Consider the following 19,408-nt stretch of genomic DNA (forward strand, 5'->3'; position numbering starts at 1 on the left):
CCTCAGGCTGTGCGCTTCGTGCCCAGGGAGCGGCAAGCGACTCTTTGTCTGGGAAAGCTGCAAATGGTGGGGTACTTCCCGCCTTGGGGCTCCCACCTTAGCCTTCTCCCCCACCTGCATAGTTCCTGCAGGGAGAGTCCCCTGGCACTGCGAAGGACAAGCTCCCGAGGGAGCAGACCGCCCCTGCTTCGGGCGGCTTCCCGCCATAAACACGTTTGTGCAAGCCGAATGGGCCTGAGGAGCTTCGGATGGCTTTTGAAAGAGCTGACAAGCATCTGGACTGACCTTTCTCTCAGCCTAACTCACCTGTAAGTAGTATAACTTTTCTGCTCATCCTGATCAATGGTGGGGAAAACCTATGTTTGTAGCTCAGCCAAGTTTATTTATGGTATCCTTTGTAAGATACTCTCCATGAAAGTGAGCCTGCTAATTGAATTAATTTCTGTACGTAGTCTTGGGGGCAGGGTTTCAGGAAAATAACATAATTCTAGTTTGATGTGTATTCCTGACTTGGCCACCTTAATTCCCTGCCTCCATAACACCCCTATGAGGACAGGGTGAGAGAGTTGGTGCTGTTCAGCCTGGAGAAAAGAAGGCTCCAGGGGGACCTTAGAGCAGCCTTCCAGTACCTGAAAAGGGCCTAAAAGAAAGCTGGAAAGAGACTTTTTACAAAGGTTTGTAATGATGGCATGACAGAGAATGGCTTTAAGCTTGAGGAGGGTAGATTTACGCTGAATATTAGGAAAATCTTTTTCGCGGTGAGGGTGAGACACTGAAACAGGTTGCCAGAGGAGGCTGTGGATGTCCCTTCTCTGGAGGTGCTCAAGGCCGGGCTGGATGAGGCCTTGAGCAATCTGGTCTAGTAGAAGGTGTCTCTGCCCGTGGTGGGGGGCTTGGAATTAGATGATCTTTACAGTCCCTTCCAACACAAACCATTCTATGAATTGATTAAAAAAAACAACTTGGTATTTTGAGGTGAGGTTAGTCACCAAGGGGGAAAAGGGAGAGGAAAGGTTCTACAGAAGAGAGAGACATACTGACTGTGCCTCAGCTGAAAGAGACACCCAGCTGACTATGGTGGTTTGGTAAGCAGCCATTCTGTAGAGATTTCAAACAACTCTCCTGAGAGTCTCCTTTTCCTGGCATGTTTGTTTCTCAGAGGGGCTTTGCTCTATATAAGATAGAACCCTTTCAGAGAACATGAACCTGCCAAGTCTGTTTCAAAAGTGCACTGGTGTCTGACAAAGATATATGGGCCCAAATCACAGAGAGACAGGGAAGGTATAATCCAAGTTACTGTTTTCCCTTGTGTGTAGATTGAGTGTTACGCAGGAGCGAGGGAATGGAGTGGGCAAATCTTGGAGGAGGATATGCAGCAAATGAATCTTCTTAGAGAAGGAATGGAGAAAGATGACCGAGAGAAATATGGAGTGTCTTTTTGTATTGACATTACATTTACTACAATGACAAAGTATCAGAAAAGACAGAGATATTTTTTTCTTGGATTAAGGCTTAGAAGGGAGATGATACATGTACAGACTAACATAGCCAGGGTCCTGGAAAGTGCCAGATCATACGTGCAGTCACACTGCACGTATGTTTAGCCCTGGAAGCAGGGTTATAGATACTCTGAAATAAACACCTTGAATTTAGGTTATAATGGGGATGCAAGATGCCTTGGGACCAAGTCATAGAATCAGCCTGGTTGGAAGAGACCTCCAAGATCATCCAGTCCAACCTATCACCCAGCCCTATCCAATCAGCTAGACCATGGCACTAAGTGCCCCATCCAGTCTTTCCTTGAACACCTCCAGGGACAATGACTCGAATACTCCCTGGGCAGCCCATTCCAATGACAAATCACTCTCTCTGTCAAGCAGCATGAAGTTTCCTATACATTTCAGCTCTCATTTTCTGTGGAGTAGCTTTCATGTTTCATGGTTCCCCGATCTCTTTTCCAGTTGCTTGAACAGCTGTCTCTTTCTTTTGCAATATTGAGACTTCTGCACTCCCCATGTTCAGAAAGTCCTGAGCTGAATGTTCTCAGGTTTGAAGTCATACCAAATGAAAGATGCTACAAGTTTACAGAGACAATATCTTGCCTGCTTTTACATCAGTTAAGAACTTTGCTCACAAGGCAGAGGAGGCTAACAGTGCTTATGAAGATCTAACAATTTAGTATGGAAGAAGTTCTGACTTTGGATGAGTTCCCTTCAGGGAAGTGCAGTCAGAGTAGATTAAACCAAGACACTTTTGAACAGTTTACAGCTTATGCCAGGTCGAAGGAAATGGATCAGAACAGACTTTTAACCAAGTCCATGTTTTTGTGTTGATGAACCAGAGTTTGTTCTTGGGTTGTGTAATAGTCTGCAGCACTAAAAAAGCAGAGGAAACATTATGCAGTAGCAAAATGTTGAGGACCTTATTGTGTACATTTACAAAGCAGTTTTTAGTCAAAAGCATATGGAGCTGTTTAAAATGCCATTCAGCTAACACTGACTTGCCTACACTGTGTGTATATTTGGTGTTCGTTATAATTATAGGCTCACAGAGATGCATCTACAAATGTGTATTCCTAATGCAGCTGACAGTGTGACAGGGGCCTATTTTTATGATGGCCTTTGGCTTGCAACATTTCTTGAGTTGTATATTTATATTTGAACTTTTAAATATAAAAATCGATGTTAATGAGAATCTTGTGCATTCTTAAAAGCTACTGAGCTGTGGACCTCAAAAAGCTCCCAATTATTTCAAAATAGAAATAATTGTAGCATCTTCCCTTCTCCAGAAAGAGAAATTGTTTGATTAGCTATTAGCTCTGTTTGTGGGTTTTCATGCTATTGGGATAAGAAAAAAATTACTGGGGGAAAAATGAATCTTTATGCTCAAGTTTAAGCCTAAAGCCCTGACTCTTGGTGTCTTGTCTGCAAACAAGCACTGCATTTTGAGCAAGTGTGCGTTTCGGGTATGTTAACTGAGCTCAGACCCAAAAAATTGCTTGCTTCCACAAGCATGCTGTGAAACTGTCTAGGGTTATTTTAAGGGCAATTCTATAAGCACACAGAAAGAGCAGTATGATCTTTTGCTCTGTGTTAGTCTCAGTAGCGTTACAGATTTCATTTGGGCTGATAATGGACTGGACTAATCTCACAAGTATCTCACTCCGTGCTTTGAGCACAGCATCACAAGCAGGCTCTATGCTGTGTAATTGCTGCCGAGTGCTTGGAAGCGAGATGTGAGTATACCTGCAAGGTCCTGAAATCATGAGGCAGATAAGAATGCATAATATATTAAAGTCTCAGGATCTTACATTGCTCGAGTACATGTTTTGAATACATAGGACTGCTACTGCTACAAAACATGCTTTCTTTCAACTAAACTTGTTATAGGCCTCTCATATTAGCCATCAAAGCTATGTGCCAGGGCTCATCATTTCAGACAGATCAATAGAAGACTGCTGCAGGGTGGGGCTTTTTAAGCATGTTTGATTGTGAAGCCTCAGATGAGGCTTACAGTCAAGATGATGACTGGAAAGTCCTGTAGAGCAAATCAGTGAGAAAAACTGAGGATGTGGCTGTTTATTCCACAACATCAGAGCTTCAGAGCTCTGTCTGCTCCCTCTTAAAGTGATGATAAATCTTCCCCAAAAGTAGGTTTGTATGTTTCTTCCTTGCAGAAAATGTGCAAGGTTTAATCTTCAGCTCATAAAATACCGATGATGTTTTTGCCTCTTGTTTCTTTTATACTAAGCTCATTTTAAACACAGACCTCCACAACTTTGCCCATCTGGATGAAAAAGCAACCAAAACCTTCACAGCTAACTTACAGGAACCTTCTTAGACTTTTTTTTCACCCAGGCTTAGTTAACTTGATGCTGTAAGATGGTGCAAACTGTGCAGAAGAGCCTCCTCCCAGTGCTTAACTGCCATCTCACTGTGTAGGCGGGATAAATGGGAAAATGTGTCTGAATCCTCTGCAGCTGAGGACTGGCTTGCTTGATATAACTACCTGCAGTGTGACTGGGGAGGTTTGGGGTGGACACTGCCTGGTCTCATCTTCTTGTTGTGCCTTTTCTGTCTCATAAGCAGTGATGTGAAATTGCAGGCCTCTTCCAGAAGTACGATGCATGTGGTTTTGCTATAAGGGCTGGAGGGATTTATAGACCAAGAGTTTATCTTGGGGTGGCAATATGGGTGAGATGTGGAAGATCACTGAGCTCGAGCCCATTCCCTTGAACAGCATCTGAGGCTCAGTGTACATAGGCCGGTGTATGGTTACTATGGCAGTCAGCCATCCAATAGATAAATAATTTCATGTACTTCTCAGATGTGATATTACAGAGAGAAGTCCAAAATGCCATTTACCCGCCTGCCACATTACTGAGACTACTTTTCTGTCTGGAATTCAAATTTGAAAGCTTAAGCCACCTTCAGTCTGTGTTTATATTGTTAACCATGAGCTCAGTAGCAGCTTCAGCTGGAGCCATAGCAAATGCAGGCTCCTTAATACTGCCAGCAGACTAGAAAGGGTAGGAGTTTTGAGGAACCTGCAAAATTATCGTTTTGATTCACATTATGTTGTTTAACCATTGTGTTTAAGGATGATACTTGATCAAAAGCATGCTCAGAATAACAATTCATCCCTTTGATGAGACTGGTATTATACAGCTGCCGCTGGATTAAACAGAGTTTATGCTTGGACATTGTTAAGGAGGGAGTTGAATCTGGGTTAGGAGTGAATTGTAATGAGACCGATGTAACTATTATTAAATAGTTTATTAATTCTACAAATAAAATTTCCCCAAACTTATTTACAATTAACACACAGAGATTCTATTAGGCAGTTGGTATAACTATTTTGCAGAAGGCCTCTATGCAGTCAAATTAAACGATTTAGGGGAAGTTTTTAGAAAAGGTTTCTAACTGGAGAGTCTTGCAGCACAAACCGCCCCTTAAAGGTTAAGCATGAACTTTCACAAACTCGAGCAAAGAGAGTTAGCTTACTCACTGGTTAAGAGCAAAGAGAGTTAGCTTACTCACTGGTTAAGAGTCTCAACATTTGCGCTCCAAAAGCACAGACGGGAAAATACGTAGTCGAAGCCGGGTGGTGGACTTCACGTGGTAGTAATGAGGCGTGGGGGCTGTGCTGCTTGTTTAGTGCAGACTGAGCACGCTGTCCGAGGAGGCGCACCGACACGAGGCAGCTTTTCCGTGGCTCTCGGGAAGTCACCAGGTGGTCAGCAGCCACCTGGGCAAAGTGGATCCAGGTTTGCGGGCTGGAGCAGGCCGACTGAGTGCTGTGTATAGCAAGGAGTCGGCCCTCGGGACGGCGTGGCGGGCCGGCAGGTCCCAGTGTCGGAACTCCTTGCTAGGTCGTTACCTATATTCGAGCTCGGATGAGCTCAAGCGGGTAGCGGTATCCCGTCGAGAGGCAAGGCGGTTTCAGTCCCTTGGCTCGATCAGGCAGGGTCAGGGCTGCCGCTTGTAGGCAAGCCCCCAGTTCCGTGCGACGCGAAGTGTCGTGGCACACAGAGGCACGTAAGGCGGACAAACAAAAGCGGCAGCAGCAAACAAGCAAGTTTGCTAGGCTTTGAGCATTTTGACGAGCATCTTTGACCAGTGGCAACAGGTAAGAGCACCCCTAGAACCCATCCTGAATTATTTCTCCAAAAAAAGGAAGATTGCCATGCCTAGGATCCGTGACCGGCCTTTATCACAAAACAAAGCAAGTTGCAAAACAAGGCCAAACATGGTGGCTGTGAGAGACCGAGAGGCGCCAAAGCTTTTGTCTGCTTTCCAGCTTCTTCCACCCGGGAAGAAGCGGGAAGGGGGGGCAAGGTGGGTATTCAGGTGGATGTTTAGGGCATGTGATGGATATGTATTCTGGGCATAATTAGGATCTTCCACCACAGACATGTCGCTTGCCTATGAGTGCTGGGTTTTATTCTGGTGATTCTTTGTCACAAATGTCATTGCGCATTAAAATGTCACTACAAGCTGAAGGCAGTGGCAGTTACTTTAGCTGGACACACTCCATTGTGGTGCTTCTGTTATAAAATGGGCCTTTATGCTTGAATCCCACCCAAGCTCCACCTTGCACTGCTGTGTTCCAGACATGCCTATCTGGACCAGGTGTGTGGATGTTAAATGCTCTCTGAGGCTTGCACCTGCAAACGTATGCTCAGTCACTGGCACATTTTGGAAACCCTGACAGGGTGAGACATCCTGGGGAACACAGTGGATATCTAGGAATCTCCTCCTTTGCCATCTTCCATTTTTGGTTACCAGGGGAAGGAGAATGCTGGGCTTAGGCAGGCCTTTGCTCTGACACTGTGTGTACATTTTTGTGTCTCTGTATTTCCTTATTCTTTCTATTTGTCTCTGAGTTGGCTTAGGAGAGGCTTGTCCATGCCAGTACTTTGTATTGCAAACCAGGCTTTTCTGTCTTCACTTTGAGCTTCTATCAGTGGGCCCTTCAGAAGGTGTTCTCTGGTCCCTGCACAGGGCACTGATTATACATGGAAGAGGGTCAGGATGGGGACGTTCGTTGTTTTCTCTATAAAGTATGAATCATCAGTGGGATTTGGACCACAGATGAAATCTTTTTTGTGCTCCTGAGTATTTCCTTTTTTCATAAGAGGTTGGGAGTTGCTCTACTCTCTGTGGGCACATGAACTTTAAGTGTGTCCCCATGTCAACAGATTTTATAAAGGATGCCCTGACACCCTTTCTGGACCAGGCCAACTCTGTGGCTTTAGGGGTGTCCTTGGCAAGCAGCAGAGGAAGGCTTGGGCTTGGCACCTCTCTTTGAGGAAAAGCAGCTCTTCTTTGCTGGCTGACATTGTCTTCTCCTCCTGACTTACCCTTCATTTAGGTGGGCTTTTAAGGATAACACCTATCCTGGGGCACTGAACAGAGTTTCATTCTTGGTTTTTAAATTTTTAAGGTATTTTATAGTATAATATACTTTTTTAATCCCAACCATGTAAAATTTAGGTTTTGTAAAACACAGGCTGTTTACTTTTGAACTCTTTTTGGCTACTGAATTTTGGCAGCTCACAGACTTTGATAGCAGATTTTCTAGCAACCCTATTGCCAAAATCACCCAAATGCCTTGGCAACGCAGGTTTTCTGTGCAAGAAAAACAAAACACAGGCCACTGCTGGCTGTAGCTCAGCTTTGCTACCACCTCTGTGCAAGGGCTGGAGGAGTGCAGAGCTTTTCCCACAAACCCTTTTTAGAGAAGCAGCATAAGGGGTGAATGAGATTTTGTCTGTTTTTCCTCAATTGTCATCCTAATTAAACAGAAGAAAGATCCTGCATCTGAAATGCTCCCTAGAGCTACAGACTGAAGTAGCGCTTAGGCATGGTTAGATGGACCCAGCATAGTAATCAGGGACTCAAAACAGCCATAATTGCAACATCCTGTTTTGAACCAGCCGCAGCACAGTAGCTATTTCAAGAATCTGCTTCCTGCAGGTGCTGGTCACCCGTGCTGAGGGGTGTCTTCCCTGTGCCAGCTACTTCTCTCTCTTTTTAAACAATGTGCTTTAATACATGCTCTAGTCTTTAAAAACAATAATGTCTGCCTTTTGATCTAGGTGATATCCTATCTGAAACCAGTGTTGTTGGCTCTCTCTATTGAACTGTTTTAGAGAAATCGGGTTACAAACACTGGAGGCACTAGGTTCTAGATCTTGCAGCTGGGTTGGGGCAATCCTTGGTATCAGTACAGGCTGGACAATAGAGGAATTCTAAGCAGCCCTGTGGAGATGGACTTGTGGGTACTGGTGGATGAAAAGCTGGACATGAGCTGACAATTTGTGATGACAGGCCAACTGTATGCTGGGCTGAACAAAAAGAAGCTTAGCCAGCAAGTCAAGAGAGGTGATTCTGCTGCTCTGTCCTCTGATGAGACTCCAGCTGGAATGCTGTGTCCATCTGTTGAGTCCTTAGCACAAGATGGAAATGAGCCTTGTTCATGTGGGTCCACAAGAGTGGCACAAAAATAATTGGAGGGCTGGAACATCTCTCTGATGAAGAAAAGCTGAGAAAATTTGAATTCTTCAGCTTGGAGAACAGGAGGCTCCAGAAAGACCTTATTGTAGCCTTTCATACTTAAAGGGGGACCTATAAGGAGGATGGGGACAGTCTTTTTAGCACACCCCTTGGCAACAGGACAAGGGGCAATGGTTTTAAACTAAAAGAACATGGATTTAGTCTAGACACAAGGAAGGCATTTTTACAAGGAGGGTGGTGAAATACTGGAACAAGTTGCCCATAGAGGTGGTAGATGCCCAGTCGCTGGAAATATTCAAGGTCAGATTGGATTGGGCTTTGAATAACCTAATGTAGTTGAAGATGTCCCTACTAACTGTAGGGAGTTTGGACTAGACCTTGAAAGGTCACTTCCAACCCAAACCATTTGGTTTACGATTCTAGTTAGGGAGCATCTTTCTCTAGTTCAGTGTCCAAATTCAATTTTAACTAAGAATCCCATTAAAGCCAGAATGTTTTATTACCTCTATATCCATCCCAGTATTTAAGTGTGGAATCTTATGGGATTTTTTTGTTTGGTTGGTTGTTTGGTTGGCTTTTTTGTATAGTCAAGCAAATAAATTTCCCAGGACTTGTAGAAAGCTGCTGGGAAGATTTAAGGCGCACTTCTTCTAGAAGGAAGGTGGAAGAGAGAATTACTGGGAAGCAGCAAGAAGGGCTATCCTGGGCTGACAAAATTGAGACTCTCCTTATCATGTAGTGGAAACACTGCAGAGGAATGCAACCAGGATGCTGCACACAGCATTATTTGTCATCTGTTCTCTTGTGTCATTAGGATATTTTCAATCTTGCTGCCTGGAAGCATTTGAACAGCAGCTTACCCACCACCCACAAAATCCATTAGTTTAAATAATAAAAAATGAGCCATTTGACCACACAGTGATGGCTGTAAAATTGCTTTGGTAGGTGGAGATACAATGAGGATAGAGACTTTGTGTCTGTGCAAGGATAGACCTAATGGAAAACACAGCTGCTACAAGTGTTCTCTGTAAGGGCAACACCAGGCTTCCATTTGCATTTCCTAGACTGCTCTAGCTGGAGAATTAATTTTACCACCAGGGAGGTACTGAATGCAGAGCATGGCACAGGTATGCATGTTTTCTGGAGTGGCTCCTCTAGTATGTGCCTAATAATGTCTGAAGTTTCATCTTGCATCTGGTACTCATCAGTCTTAAAGGGTCTGTGCAAGACAACCAAGAGCAGAAACACCAACATCTTCAAAAACAAGCAGGTATGTGAGAGGCCAAGGAGGTTGGTGCTGGCTGTCATCCCTGCTCAACACCATCCTTTCTTGTTGGGGACCACCTTCACCATCTCTGCTGGTGGACCCATTGTGTAAGTGGTTGCTAACCCCATTCTGTCAAAATGACTCAGACTAGACAACTTTTCTTATTGAATCTATGAAATGAAGAGACAGAGATATTTTTATTTTATTTATTTCCCCCTCATCTCTCTAATTTTCTCCGGGCTGGGGAGCAGAATTATGTTTCCAGTCCATAGCTGCATACAACCACCCTGCTTGGTTTATTGCTGAAGCAGGTGATACCAAATCAATCCTGAGCTTAGAAGTGAGGTGCTTAGCTACTGTCCTCTGTCAGCTCTTCTGCTTTATGAACCTGTCAAACTGCTGCTTTTATTCACTCCTAATATAATCTTTCCACAATAAGGAGCTTGCATGGCTAGAGACAGGCAGGTTTCTGCTGCTGTTACCCAGTAACTGACAAATTGCTAGGCAGCTTCCAGAGTTTCAACAGCTGTGGGAACATTCCTCTTAAAGTTTCAGGAACTTTGTGCTTTAAAGCCACCTGTGCTTTACATGTGTGTCACAGTATGCATTTAGTGTCTTTCTATCAGGAATGTGCCTGTATGGAATCGTAAAAACTGATCACTTAGTGCATAAAACTGAGTAAGTTCACCCATGAGTAGCAAGAGCAGCACCAGTGTCTCCCTGGACAAATGAACCTACACCAGGAAGCTTGACTGTCTGGGAATTACTGTTCAAAGCAATTGCATTTTTCTATAACTGGGATTGCATAGGATTATGGTATTATAAATGGGATTTGCTTTAAAGGCCAGTGGCCCTCTCTATCTTATGGATTACTCCAGCTTCTTCCAGAAGGAATTTTGATAATGCTCCTTTAATGAGACTGAAGTAAATTGAATTACATCCTGTCTTACTCCAAAAGCGGGATCCTTTTCTATGATACTGGACATGCACACAGAGGAGAGCTTCCTGTATTCCTTTCTAGGGAGTATGTGTGACCTATGGAAACACACACTCACCTCACAAAATATATGTCTTTTGGAGCAATTTGGGGCCTACTCTCTGCTCACCGTCCTCCATTAATGTGGCTCAGACTGCCTGGCTTTAAACTAAAATGGTAAACTGTCTGAGAGCATTTGGGAAGCTCTTTTTAAAGCATTGGTATTCCAGGGTCTGAAAAATAACACTGCTTCCAGGGCTCTGATCTTTGATATAGCAGAGGTCAGAGAGTGAAGGGAATAAACACCTAGATTGTGACAAGCAATAGGAAGTGCCAGTTTTTCCTACTACTGATTTGAAATAGCAGGTGCCTTTTAACTGTACTGTGTCCTCACAAGGTGGCTTGTGAAACTACCTGCCCTGGCTGTCCCCTCGCCGAAGGAATACACCTCCTGGTCAGTGAGCCAGCACAGCTGTGTCCCAGGTGTCATGGGTTGAGTTGAATCTGCTGTGTATTCAGTACCAAGCTGACATCATGCCAGCTTCCAAATGAAAAGTGCTGGCTGGAGCAAAGTATCATGAGGCTTGAAGTTCACATTGTAACATGAAAGGCTTCCTCTTCTAGTTGCTTCCTGTCTTCCAGTTTTCTGGAGTGTTGGTTTTTTCCACTAAATAGGCTGCTGTTTTATCTTTGGCTTCTGCTGCTGGGTTTGTTACAGCATCTGTATAGTGTATCATCATCTCAGTAAACTCCTTATCTCAAGCTAGAGGGGGTTTTTGTGTATTACTTTCCCTCCCACCTGTATGTGAGAAGCACTTGTGGGATTGCACTGTTAACCCAGGAGACTAGGGCAGCAGGTGAACTGGGCAAACAAATGAGGTTTTGTGGAAGGTCTTGCTTGGGGAAGGATGAATATGTGAAAACGGGTGGAAATTGTAGTCTTCACTCAGCTGAAGTCCAGAATGACTCTTCTCACCTTTGTACAGCCTCACTGTAGTTATGCTCCATCTTGCTGTGCAGACAAGAGCTGAAGGCGAGGCTGGAGAAAGGGCTGACATGGCTTGCAGACAAACTCATTTAACAAGAGGCTTTCCTTGGACAGATTTTGCTGTCTTTATTGTACTCCCAGTTCTCTATCCTCAGTCCTGCTTTATCTACTCTGTTTGCTGCAGAGAAACAATAATTATCTTTGGTGTTCATCCAACTTCTACTTTACTACTCAGCTTTCAGCTCCATCAGCTGATCGCCAAGCTCAACCTAAGGGGTCCTTGCTGTGATCTGGTAGAGGCTGCTTTCAGTATCCCCAGGTCCGCTCACTTGCTGTGGGAGACCTGTGCCGCAGGTGTGCCCCTAGAGGGCGCTGAAGGACCCTCCGAGACAGGCTTCCAACCAGCAAACGGCAGAAGGTGGCTGGCTGGGGCTTACGTATCACAGCTGACCAAGGTCTCTGCCCTTTTCCTGTAGCTTTGTTGAAAAAAACTACTGGTGGTACTGTTTTAGCCTTTCTGGGCACGCATTGTCATGCTGAATTATGGGGCTGGATGGTCTTGCAGCCTGGGATGCTCTTTGTGTTCATGGATGAAGCACATTGTAGGTCACTGATCTCACCAGGAAGCCGACAGAAGTAGAGCAGCAGTGTTGAGAGAAGAGATTGTCAGCAAGTTGCTCCTGAGTATATATGGGGAGATGAACGATTGTGTCATTCATGCTGTTCTCCTCTGCACAAGTGAGGAAGTGAGGGCAGCTGTCCGGCGCAGAAACACAACTACAACAGGGCTCCTCCAGGAACATATTTATTTACAGGAAAACACTATTATACAAACTGAAAGAAAGGGAAAAAAACTCGAAGACATCTTAAAGAGGCAAGTGTTCTAAAGCCAGTGCCCCTCGCTCCCCACCCCATCTCACTGCCGCCTCTCTTATCCTCTGGTCTGACTGCGAGTGCCGTGATCCTTGTAGGAAAATCCCTTCCCAACCCTCTCTTCATGTGAACATCCAAGTTTTCTGTTTAAGTGGCTTTTAGAAACTTTTGCTTTCTGTCTCCAAAGAAAACTCTTGCCCAAACGTTCTTTTTTCTTAATTTATTTATGTAACACAGTGTAGAAAGCTGTCAATTCATAAGCAATGGTTCTGTACAATCATCCTGCAGAGGATCCCTGTTAATTTTCAACCAGCAGGCACTTTTCCCCCCCAGAAGTGCTCACAATTAACAGGGATTCTTTTTAATATTTTTTTTAAGATCAAAAAGATACATGGAAAAGAAAATAAAGTTTACCTTTCAATGCCTAAAGTGTGCACATAAAACAGGCACAAAGAAACGAAAGTGTCTTCCCATGATTTCTACGTCACTAATACAGCAGGAGCAACAATCTGTACAATAAAATGCAGCTGCAGAGGAAAAGAATTTCAGTAACTCATCTGGAATACTTTTTAAAAAAAATGTTGTTTTACTTTAAAATGCATAGTGATCAGAAAAAAATTATGCTCAGCAAAGAGAAGCAGCTAAACCCCACAGACACGGAAAGCATCCCCCATCAAGTCGTAAAGCATATTTCAATTAGGACTTAATTTTTGTCACAAATCACAAGAATAATATACAACTGGCTAAGGAGCTACATGATAAATAATTGGGAGAGCGAATCTATCCATGCACTAGTTAAATACAGCTAACCTCTTTACAGTACACAAAAACATTCATTAATAATGTAGTGTAAAGACTGAAATGTAAAGAGAAAGAGAGAAAATACATTACTGATTTTATTAATTCAAGTTCAGGCATCTACTTGTGTTACAGCACAGCTGTCAAAAGGCGAGAATGAGTAAATAATAAAACAGAGTGTTTTGTCTTTCTTTCCACATTATTTTATAACTGAACACCGATGGGCAGTGAAGCAATCATTCTGCTGTCCAACTCATGAGGCTGCTGTGGTGTCCTAGTTCTGCATCTGTTCAAAGAACTTGTAGGTGGGATTTTCATAGCCATTTTGTTGCATCTTGGAAAGGTGGCGCTCCTCTGGTGTCACTGCAGCATCCACCTGTCATGAGAAAAACGAGCAGGGTCAGATTCTTGCTTGACTGACAGTTTACCCCATATGTCCCCACTTCATAGCCATCCAACAGACTTTGTATCCTCCCCTCTGCACTTAAGCAGAAAGTGCCCTCCATGCATACAATGCAGTTTGTTTGACAGGTTCTTCCTCATCCCTTCCTTTGCCTTTTTTTAATTAAGAGGGGAAAATGAGATAGGTCCTAAGCCCAATCTAAATCTCAAAAGAAAGTCCTATATAAAGGTAGCTGAGAAGTGATAAAGATGCTACTCCATTAAAAAGTATTAAACCTAGGGCCTGGAGGCTCTTGCTTTGTTTGAAGAGACAAATGTCTCTGGAAACTCTTCAAGATATGCAGGATTGTGAATGACCTAATGAACAAAACCAGCAGACGGCACTGCACCCAGCAATAAATAAGAAGCCAGCAAACACTTCTAAAGAGCGACTTGCAAGAGATGTCCCTTGCAGCTGTGACAGTCATGGTTCATTTTTTGTACAGAGTAATATGCAGAAGATGAGGTGGTAGGAACAATTCTGCAACTCAGTTTTTCACTTCAGGACTTCAAAACCAGCTGACCAAATTGAGCACTACCAGCTTTGTTTTCTGTTGTGTAGCACAGGAAGAAAGTGACTCTACAAACAAAAAAAAGAAGATATATTTTGCATCTCTCTGCTAGCCTCTCATTATTAGTTGGATTTTTTCCCCCTAGAATAGATACTGCTATTTATACTTGGGATCATCTAGCTCTCAAAAGAAAAATGCTCAGTCATTCAAGGCTGCCTTCTGTCTGTATTTTGTCCTCAGATTTTTTGTAGGTGCTGTGGTTCCAAGATGTAGAAAAATCAAATGGAAAAAAATTAAAATGAAGGTGGCAAGGAAATGTCAGAGTAGCCAGACACAAGGTGAGCAAAGAATCCCACTGCACTCCTGGAAGCAGAACTTCTCTTTCTCCAAGGTCAAGTTTGGTTCACTTTCGTGACAGAAAGCTTGAGGTGTCTTCACTGGTTTAAGCATTTCTACTTAACAGAGAATGACCTTTCTTGATTACTTGGAAGAACAGGCAAAATGACAGCTCTGTCAACATTTCTCCACCAAATACCTGCTGCTTCACAAATTTCATCTTTTGCCAACCATTATGGTAAAAGGTAAAATTTCATCAAATTAGAGTGGACGAGAACACTCTCTAAATGTTAATTAGGTATTTCACTTTCTGATGTATGACCTCAGGTTTTGAGTGTATTCAAAACTACTGTATTCTGCCTGTCTTGCTAAGCACCTATGGTTGGCTTGTCATCTATTTCCTTTGCTATCTGAGAGCTCTAGTGTTTGACAGCTCTTAAAAAAAAAAGGTAAAAAGTGAATTTTATGTTGTCAAAATTTTAAAAAGAAATGCACCTAAGACTCTGAAGCATTTGGTACAAACATTTTCCTGTGGATTACTCTTTAAGTATTGACTTCTAGGAGAACTGGCCATTTATTTTTAGCATAAAACTATCCTTTTGGCTAATGGGAAGTCTATTCTCTCAAGAAGCCTCATACAGCAGTCTAACTTTAACTTTTCAATAAAATATTGGAGAAGTACTTATGTCCAATACTCATTTAAAATCTGTTCTACAATATTGGAAAACATTCAGTTTAGTGAGGACAGACTATGACCTTCAGTAAATTGTTACCTGATACTCCGTCCCCATGCTTGGGATAAGCACAGGCTGCTCAGCTTGTTTTTGCAGCCATTCTTTCTTTACAGTAGGTTGTACCACAGTACTATCTTTCCCACAGTACCAACCCAAAACTGGCTCCTCAGCCATCTTCCATCTTCATATTCTCCTAGTTATGCAAGAAATTGGTTTGCGTGTGGCAAGTGAACTTGACAGCTCAGAGGAACTAATCCCAAATCCGATCTGTTTTCCTATCTGTGCCCCTTCTGAATCTCCTCCTCCGTGTTACAACTCTCAAATTGTGCTTTCAATCAACTTTCTATCTTGTATCAAATGTTTTTCTTATGTAGTAACTGAACATTTTTGTGAAATGCCCATCTTCAAGAGTCACATGCTGCTTTTGCTCACAGTTACTGTGAAACTCTGTGTAGCTGGGAGCCTTGACTCCTTTCAGCAGGAAAACAGGATGCCAGGCAAAAAGGATCACTGGGCTAAGCTGACATAGTGCTTTCTGCCTTTCTGATTCTGAAATATAATTGGGGCTTTTTTCTTTTGCTGTTGAAATAGTTCATTCAAAGGCTATCTTTATCTCTCTCTTTTTTTTTTTTTTAATTTATTTTTTTACCAAAAAAGCTGGATTTGCAACAAGTAATTCCCTCATGCAGTCAACCCAAAGCCTGTGTATTTCTCTGCCTCTTGTGCCGTGCCTTCTGGCAGTGAGACCCTATTTAGAGAAGTGGCACTCTTGCTTTAAGCTGTTCTTTCCAGATTTCCATGGTTTTAGAACCTGGGGAGGGGTAAAGACAGTGCTTTTCTTTCTCTGTCCTCCTCTCTCTTCAGAAGTGACAAAAAGATAATTATTTTCTTCTGAAGGACAGAGATTTCCCCAGCCAGCCTTTGCAAGTGGTGAGTGCTTGGCTTGGCTACCTACAATCACTTTGATGCATCACAGACAGAAGAACTCCTGGGAATTTCACAGCCCATCTCCTCTTTGACCTCTACACCCAAATCCCCAAGACATTTCTGTACAGCAATGTTCTCAGCAGCTGGCACACAACTGCATACTTGCATTGCAAGGACTCATTCATGCCTGCTGCTGCTCAAGTCTCACCTACACCCAGCAGAGAGAGTGGCACTGGGCTTGGGTGACAGGCAGTGACAGAGCTGCCACAACTCACAGCACTCATCTCTGCAACCAGCTCCAGAGGCTGGGTTTCTTCCTGCTGCTTTGCCTGTCCTTTCTCCACAGTGTGCCAGCTTCTGCCTTCACAAGAACAGACCACTTAAATCCATATGCCATGATTCAGCTTCTGGCAAATCTTTGATGCTGCTGCTGTTGGGCAGAGCACCTGTTTTCTTCCATGTGTGTCATTAGTGTAACAGCAGTAGAGAGTAACAAATCCATTCCACATAGGTTTTGTACAAACATGCGAAAGACCTAATCCCTGCCCTGAGTACCATGCAAATTTAATAGCATTAACTACTTTGGTTGTGACAATGCTGCTGCATGCCATCTGCTGCTGCTGAAGTTGCACTAATGAGGCTGCAAAGGGAAAAGAACAAAGTAGGGGAAACAGCAAATGCTCCTGTAGCCTTCTTGGCGTTTATAGAAAACAACAATACAAAGGGAGTGCAGAGGAAAAGGCATCCTTCCTTTCATTCCAGAAGGGTCTGCTGCAGCACCAAGTCAGCCTTGGTTCTTGTGAACATTAACGCCACACTACCACAATATCTAGTGCTTCTTCAAGAAGTGAGGGCCTCACAACACACAGCTAGACCCACCAACAGATTCTCTTTTAGCATGAAACTAAAATGCGTTATGAAGCTCTGCGGTTAAAGGACTGGGGATGTGCATGTACTAATACATGCCTGAGAGCATCTTTCTCTCTAGGAGGCTGTCCCTAATAGACTGGGATGCAAAGCAGAGGGAGGCCAGAACCTGTGCTGTACTTCTTCATATTTAAGCACCAAACAACACTGTGTTGAACTCTGTCACCTATTTTAGCTTAAGCCTCCCACTCAGCACTTCTTATTCAGGACTAGATGTGCACACAGAATAACCTGTTTGTGGAAAAGAAATGGAGTAAGACAATCAACATAAATTAAAAAAAAAAGCAAGAAAGTTCAAGGTGGAAGATACTAAAAAATGATGAAAAATTAGAGGAACTTGGAAGAAAATCAGAAAGGAGAAAGATTAAGGAAAAAAAAAAAAGACAGTAGAATTAGACAATTTTTAACACCCTTGCACAATATCCCATATTAAAAATCCTCACTTAGATAAAACCAGTTTATCATGAAGTATGGCATTTATAGATGAAAGGGATTTATTGAGGCTCCTGCTTGCAGTCTTAATTTTTAAAATTTTTGATTTAAAATTTCCCCTTTGGTCTTTAAAATGACTGCTGCTGGTACTTCCTCTCCTTCCTGGAGCTGACTGCTCTAGGGTAATCCATCTTACTGCCAAGCTATGTGCACCATCACTCATCCTGAATGTCTTCTCTTCTACTCAAGCTCTTCCCCTCATTCCTTACAAGCTCTGTCCTAGGCATTCCTCTGCCAAACAGCATGCTTACAACCTGATTAGCCCCCTGTCAGTTAATCCACAAAGCCCTTTACCATTTTAAGAAGCTTTTTGCACCCATTGTGGAGGTGGCAGAAATTGAATACAGAACGTAAGAGGTGTTGGTACTTTGGCGCTGCTGTGCAGCAGCGCAGACACTTCTCTGTTTTTATGATGCTCTGTCTCTTGAGAAAAAACAGCTCAGCTAGGTAGATAACCTCTTCTCAGACTCTGTCCATCTATCCTCTTCTGCTCCAGCCTGTGGTCTTTCAAACAGAAAATCCTAACGTGGAGTCAGGAAGATGGCAATGCTGTTGAAAAATTTACGTGCTGCCTCTATGTGTGTGTGTCAGATCAAAAGCCTAGGCAGGAGGTGCTGGTAGCTATCAAAGGTGTACTAAACATAGCACTGTAAACAGATCATAAAAGCAGAGAATGTAAGGGGTTGGGACCTCTAGAGATCATCTAGTCCAGCCTCCCTGCCAAAACAGGATCACGCAGGGCAGGCTGTGCAAGCAGGTTTTGAAAGTCTCCAGAGGAGACTTCACAAGTTCTCTGGGCAGCCTGTTCTAGTGCCCTATCTTCATCACTGTAAATCTACTGCGTAAGCTCTCCTATTGTCACCTTTCCCCATCCTGCTGGAGGTCTTGCCTCTGTAACAGAAAGCAAACAAGCTTCAAAGAGGAGATCCCGAAAGAGGAGGGAATGAGACAGTCTCTGGTAGCCTGGGGCACACAACAGGTGAGAACCTCTCTTTTGCTACCTGCATTTCATGGAGGAAGTAACCTATTATAGACAGAGTGCATGCACCAGTGAAAAACACCTTCAGATTGTCTGCTAGAGCTCCTATGTGCACATATAATAAGTAATTTTCAATCTCTCCACCGTTTACTTCACTGTGGCAGTCCTCCTGGGGAGGCTGAAACCACTTTGAAACATTTATATTCTCAGACTTGGAAGAAAATTATTTTGACATTTTTTTCTAAGTAGGACAAGTATATTTCTCCTCAGAGCTTTAAAGGAAAAAAAAGGCTAACAGGATTTTTAATGACATCTTTTAGTTAAAGAAATAGCGAAGAGAGAAAAAAGCACTGTAATAAGAATTCACCTTTTAGAAGAATACAGGTGGAACAGGACCTGGTTTGTAATCCTGCATCCATTACCACAGAGTTAAAATTCTCACAGTAACTTCTGACATGCAACAAACAGGTTGCAAGTTGTGATAAAATATACCCAGCCAATCTAGAGCTGTTATTTTCACATGAAGTGATTACACTCTTTTGTGCTTTTTGAGCACAGCACAGTGAAGGTGCATTGCTGCTGAATAAATTAATCCTCTTTAGAATGGAATGACTGCATTTCAAAGACATTTTAATATTAAACATCCATTGCATCTTTGGGTGCAGGTTTTTTTCCTCAAAGTAAGTGCTACAACATTTTCACCAACCTAGGACAAAAATAGATGTCATGCCTTTATTTCAGGCCAGGAGCTTAGACAGTGAGGCTATGCAGTCTGCCAAGACCACAGAGTAAGTCTGGCAGAATACGGAATCCTGTCTGCCAGTGGCAGACACAATGCAACAAATTTACAAGGCGACATCATCTACACTGTGGTACTATAAATTGACTAATATTTGTGGTACATCTGTGTGCTATAGCTTTATAGTTTTCTCTGTACTTTTTTATTTCCTAAGTGAAGCTGTCACTTTGACATGAATTATGTGCTCACCTCATGCATGTTCTTTCTAGTCCAACATCTCCATGTTCACTGGCACCAAAGAACACTCATAGGGATCCAGGACTGCCTTTGCTGTGTCATTCTATCAGGAGAGGCTGACTTGGCATTTTAAGTCTGTACTACAGTAAGAGTACACCCACATT

The 19,408-nt window shown here is 43.1% G+C and overlaps 2 protein-coding genes across 3 annotated transcripts in view; one reads left to right on the forward strand and one right to left on the reverse strand.

Moving 5' to 3' along the window:
• GABPA (GA binding protein transcription factor subunit alpha) overlaps positions 1–19,408 on the forward strand; it is a 92,854-nt gene that overhangs the window by 49,072 nt on the left and 24,374 nt on the right. The gene's annotated exons all lie outside the window — the stretch shown is intronic.
• APP (amyloid beta precursor protein) overlaps positions 12,328–19,408 on the reverse strand; it is a 216,158-nt gene continuing 209,077 nt past the window's right edge. For both annotated transcript variants that reach the window (XM_064152349.1, XM_064152350.1), the window contains one exon: positions 12,328–13,296. In XM_064152349.1, coding sequence (XP_064008419.1) covers positions 13,195–13,296 — 102 coding nt within the window. In that variant the 3' untranslated portion in view covers positions 12,328–13,194. The remainder of the gene's footprint in view (positions 13,297–19,408) is intronic.

This window comes from Pogoniulus pusillus, chromosome 12 (genome assembly GCF_015220805.1).
Source record: "Pogoniulus pusillus isolate bPogPus1 chromosome 12, bPogPus1.pri, whole genome shotgun sequence".
Lineage (NCBI taxonomy): Eukaryota > Metazoa > Chordata > Aves > Piciformes > Lybiidae > Pogoniulus > Pogoniulus pusillus.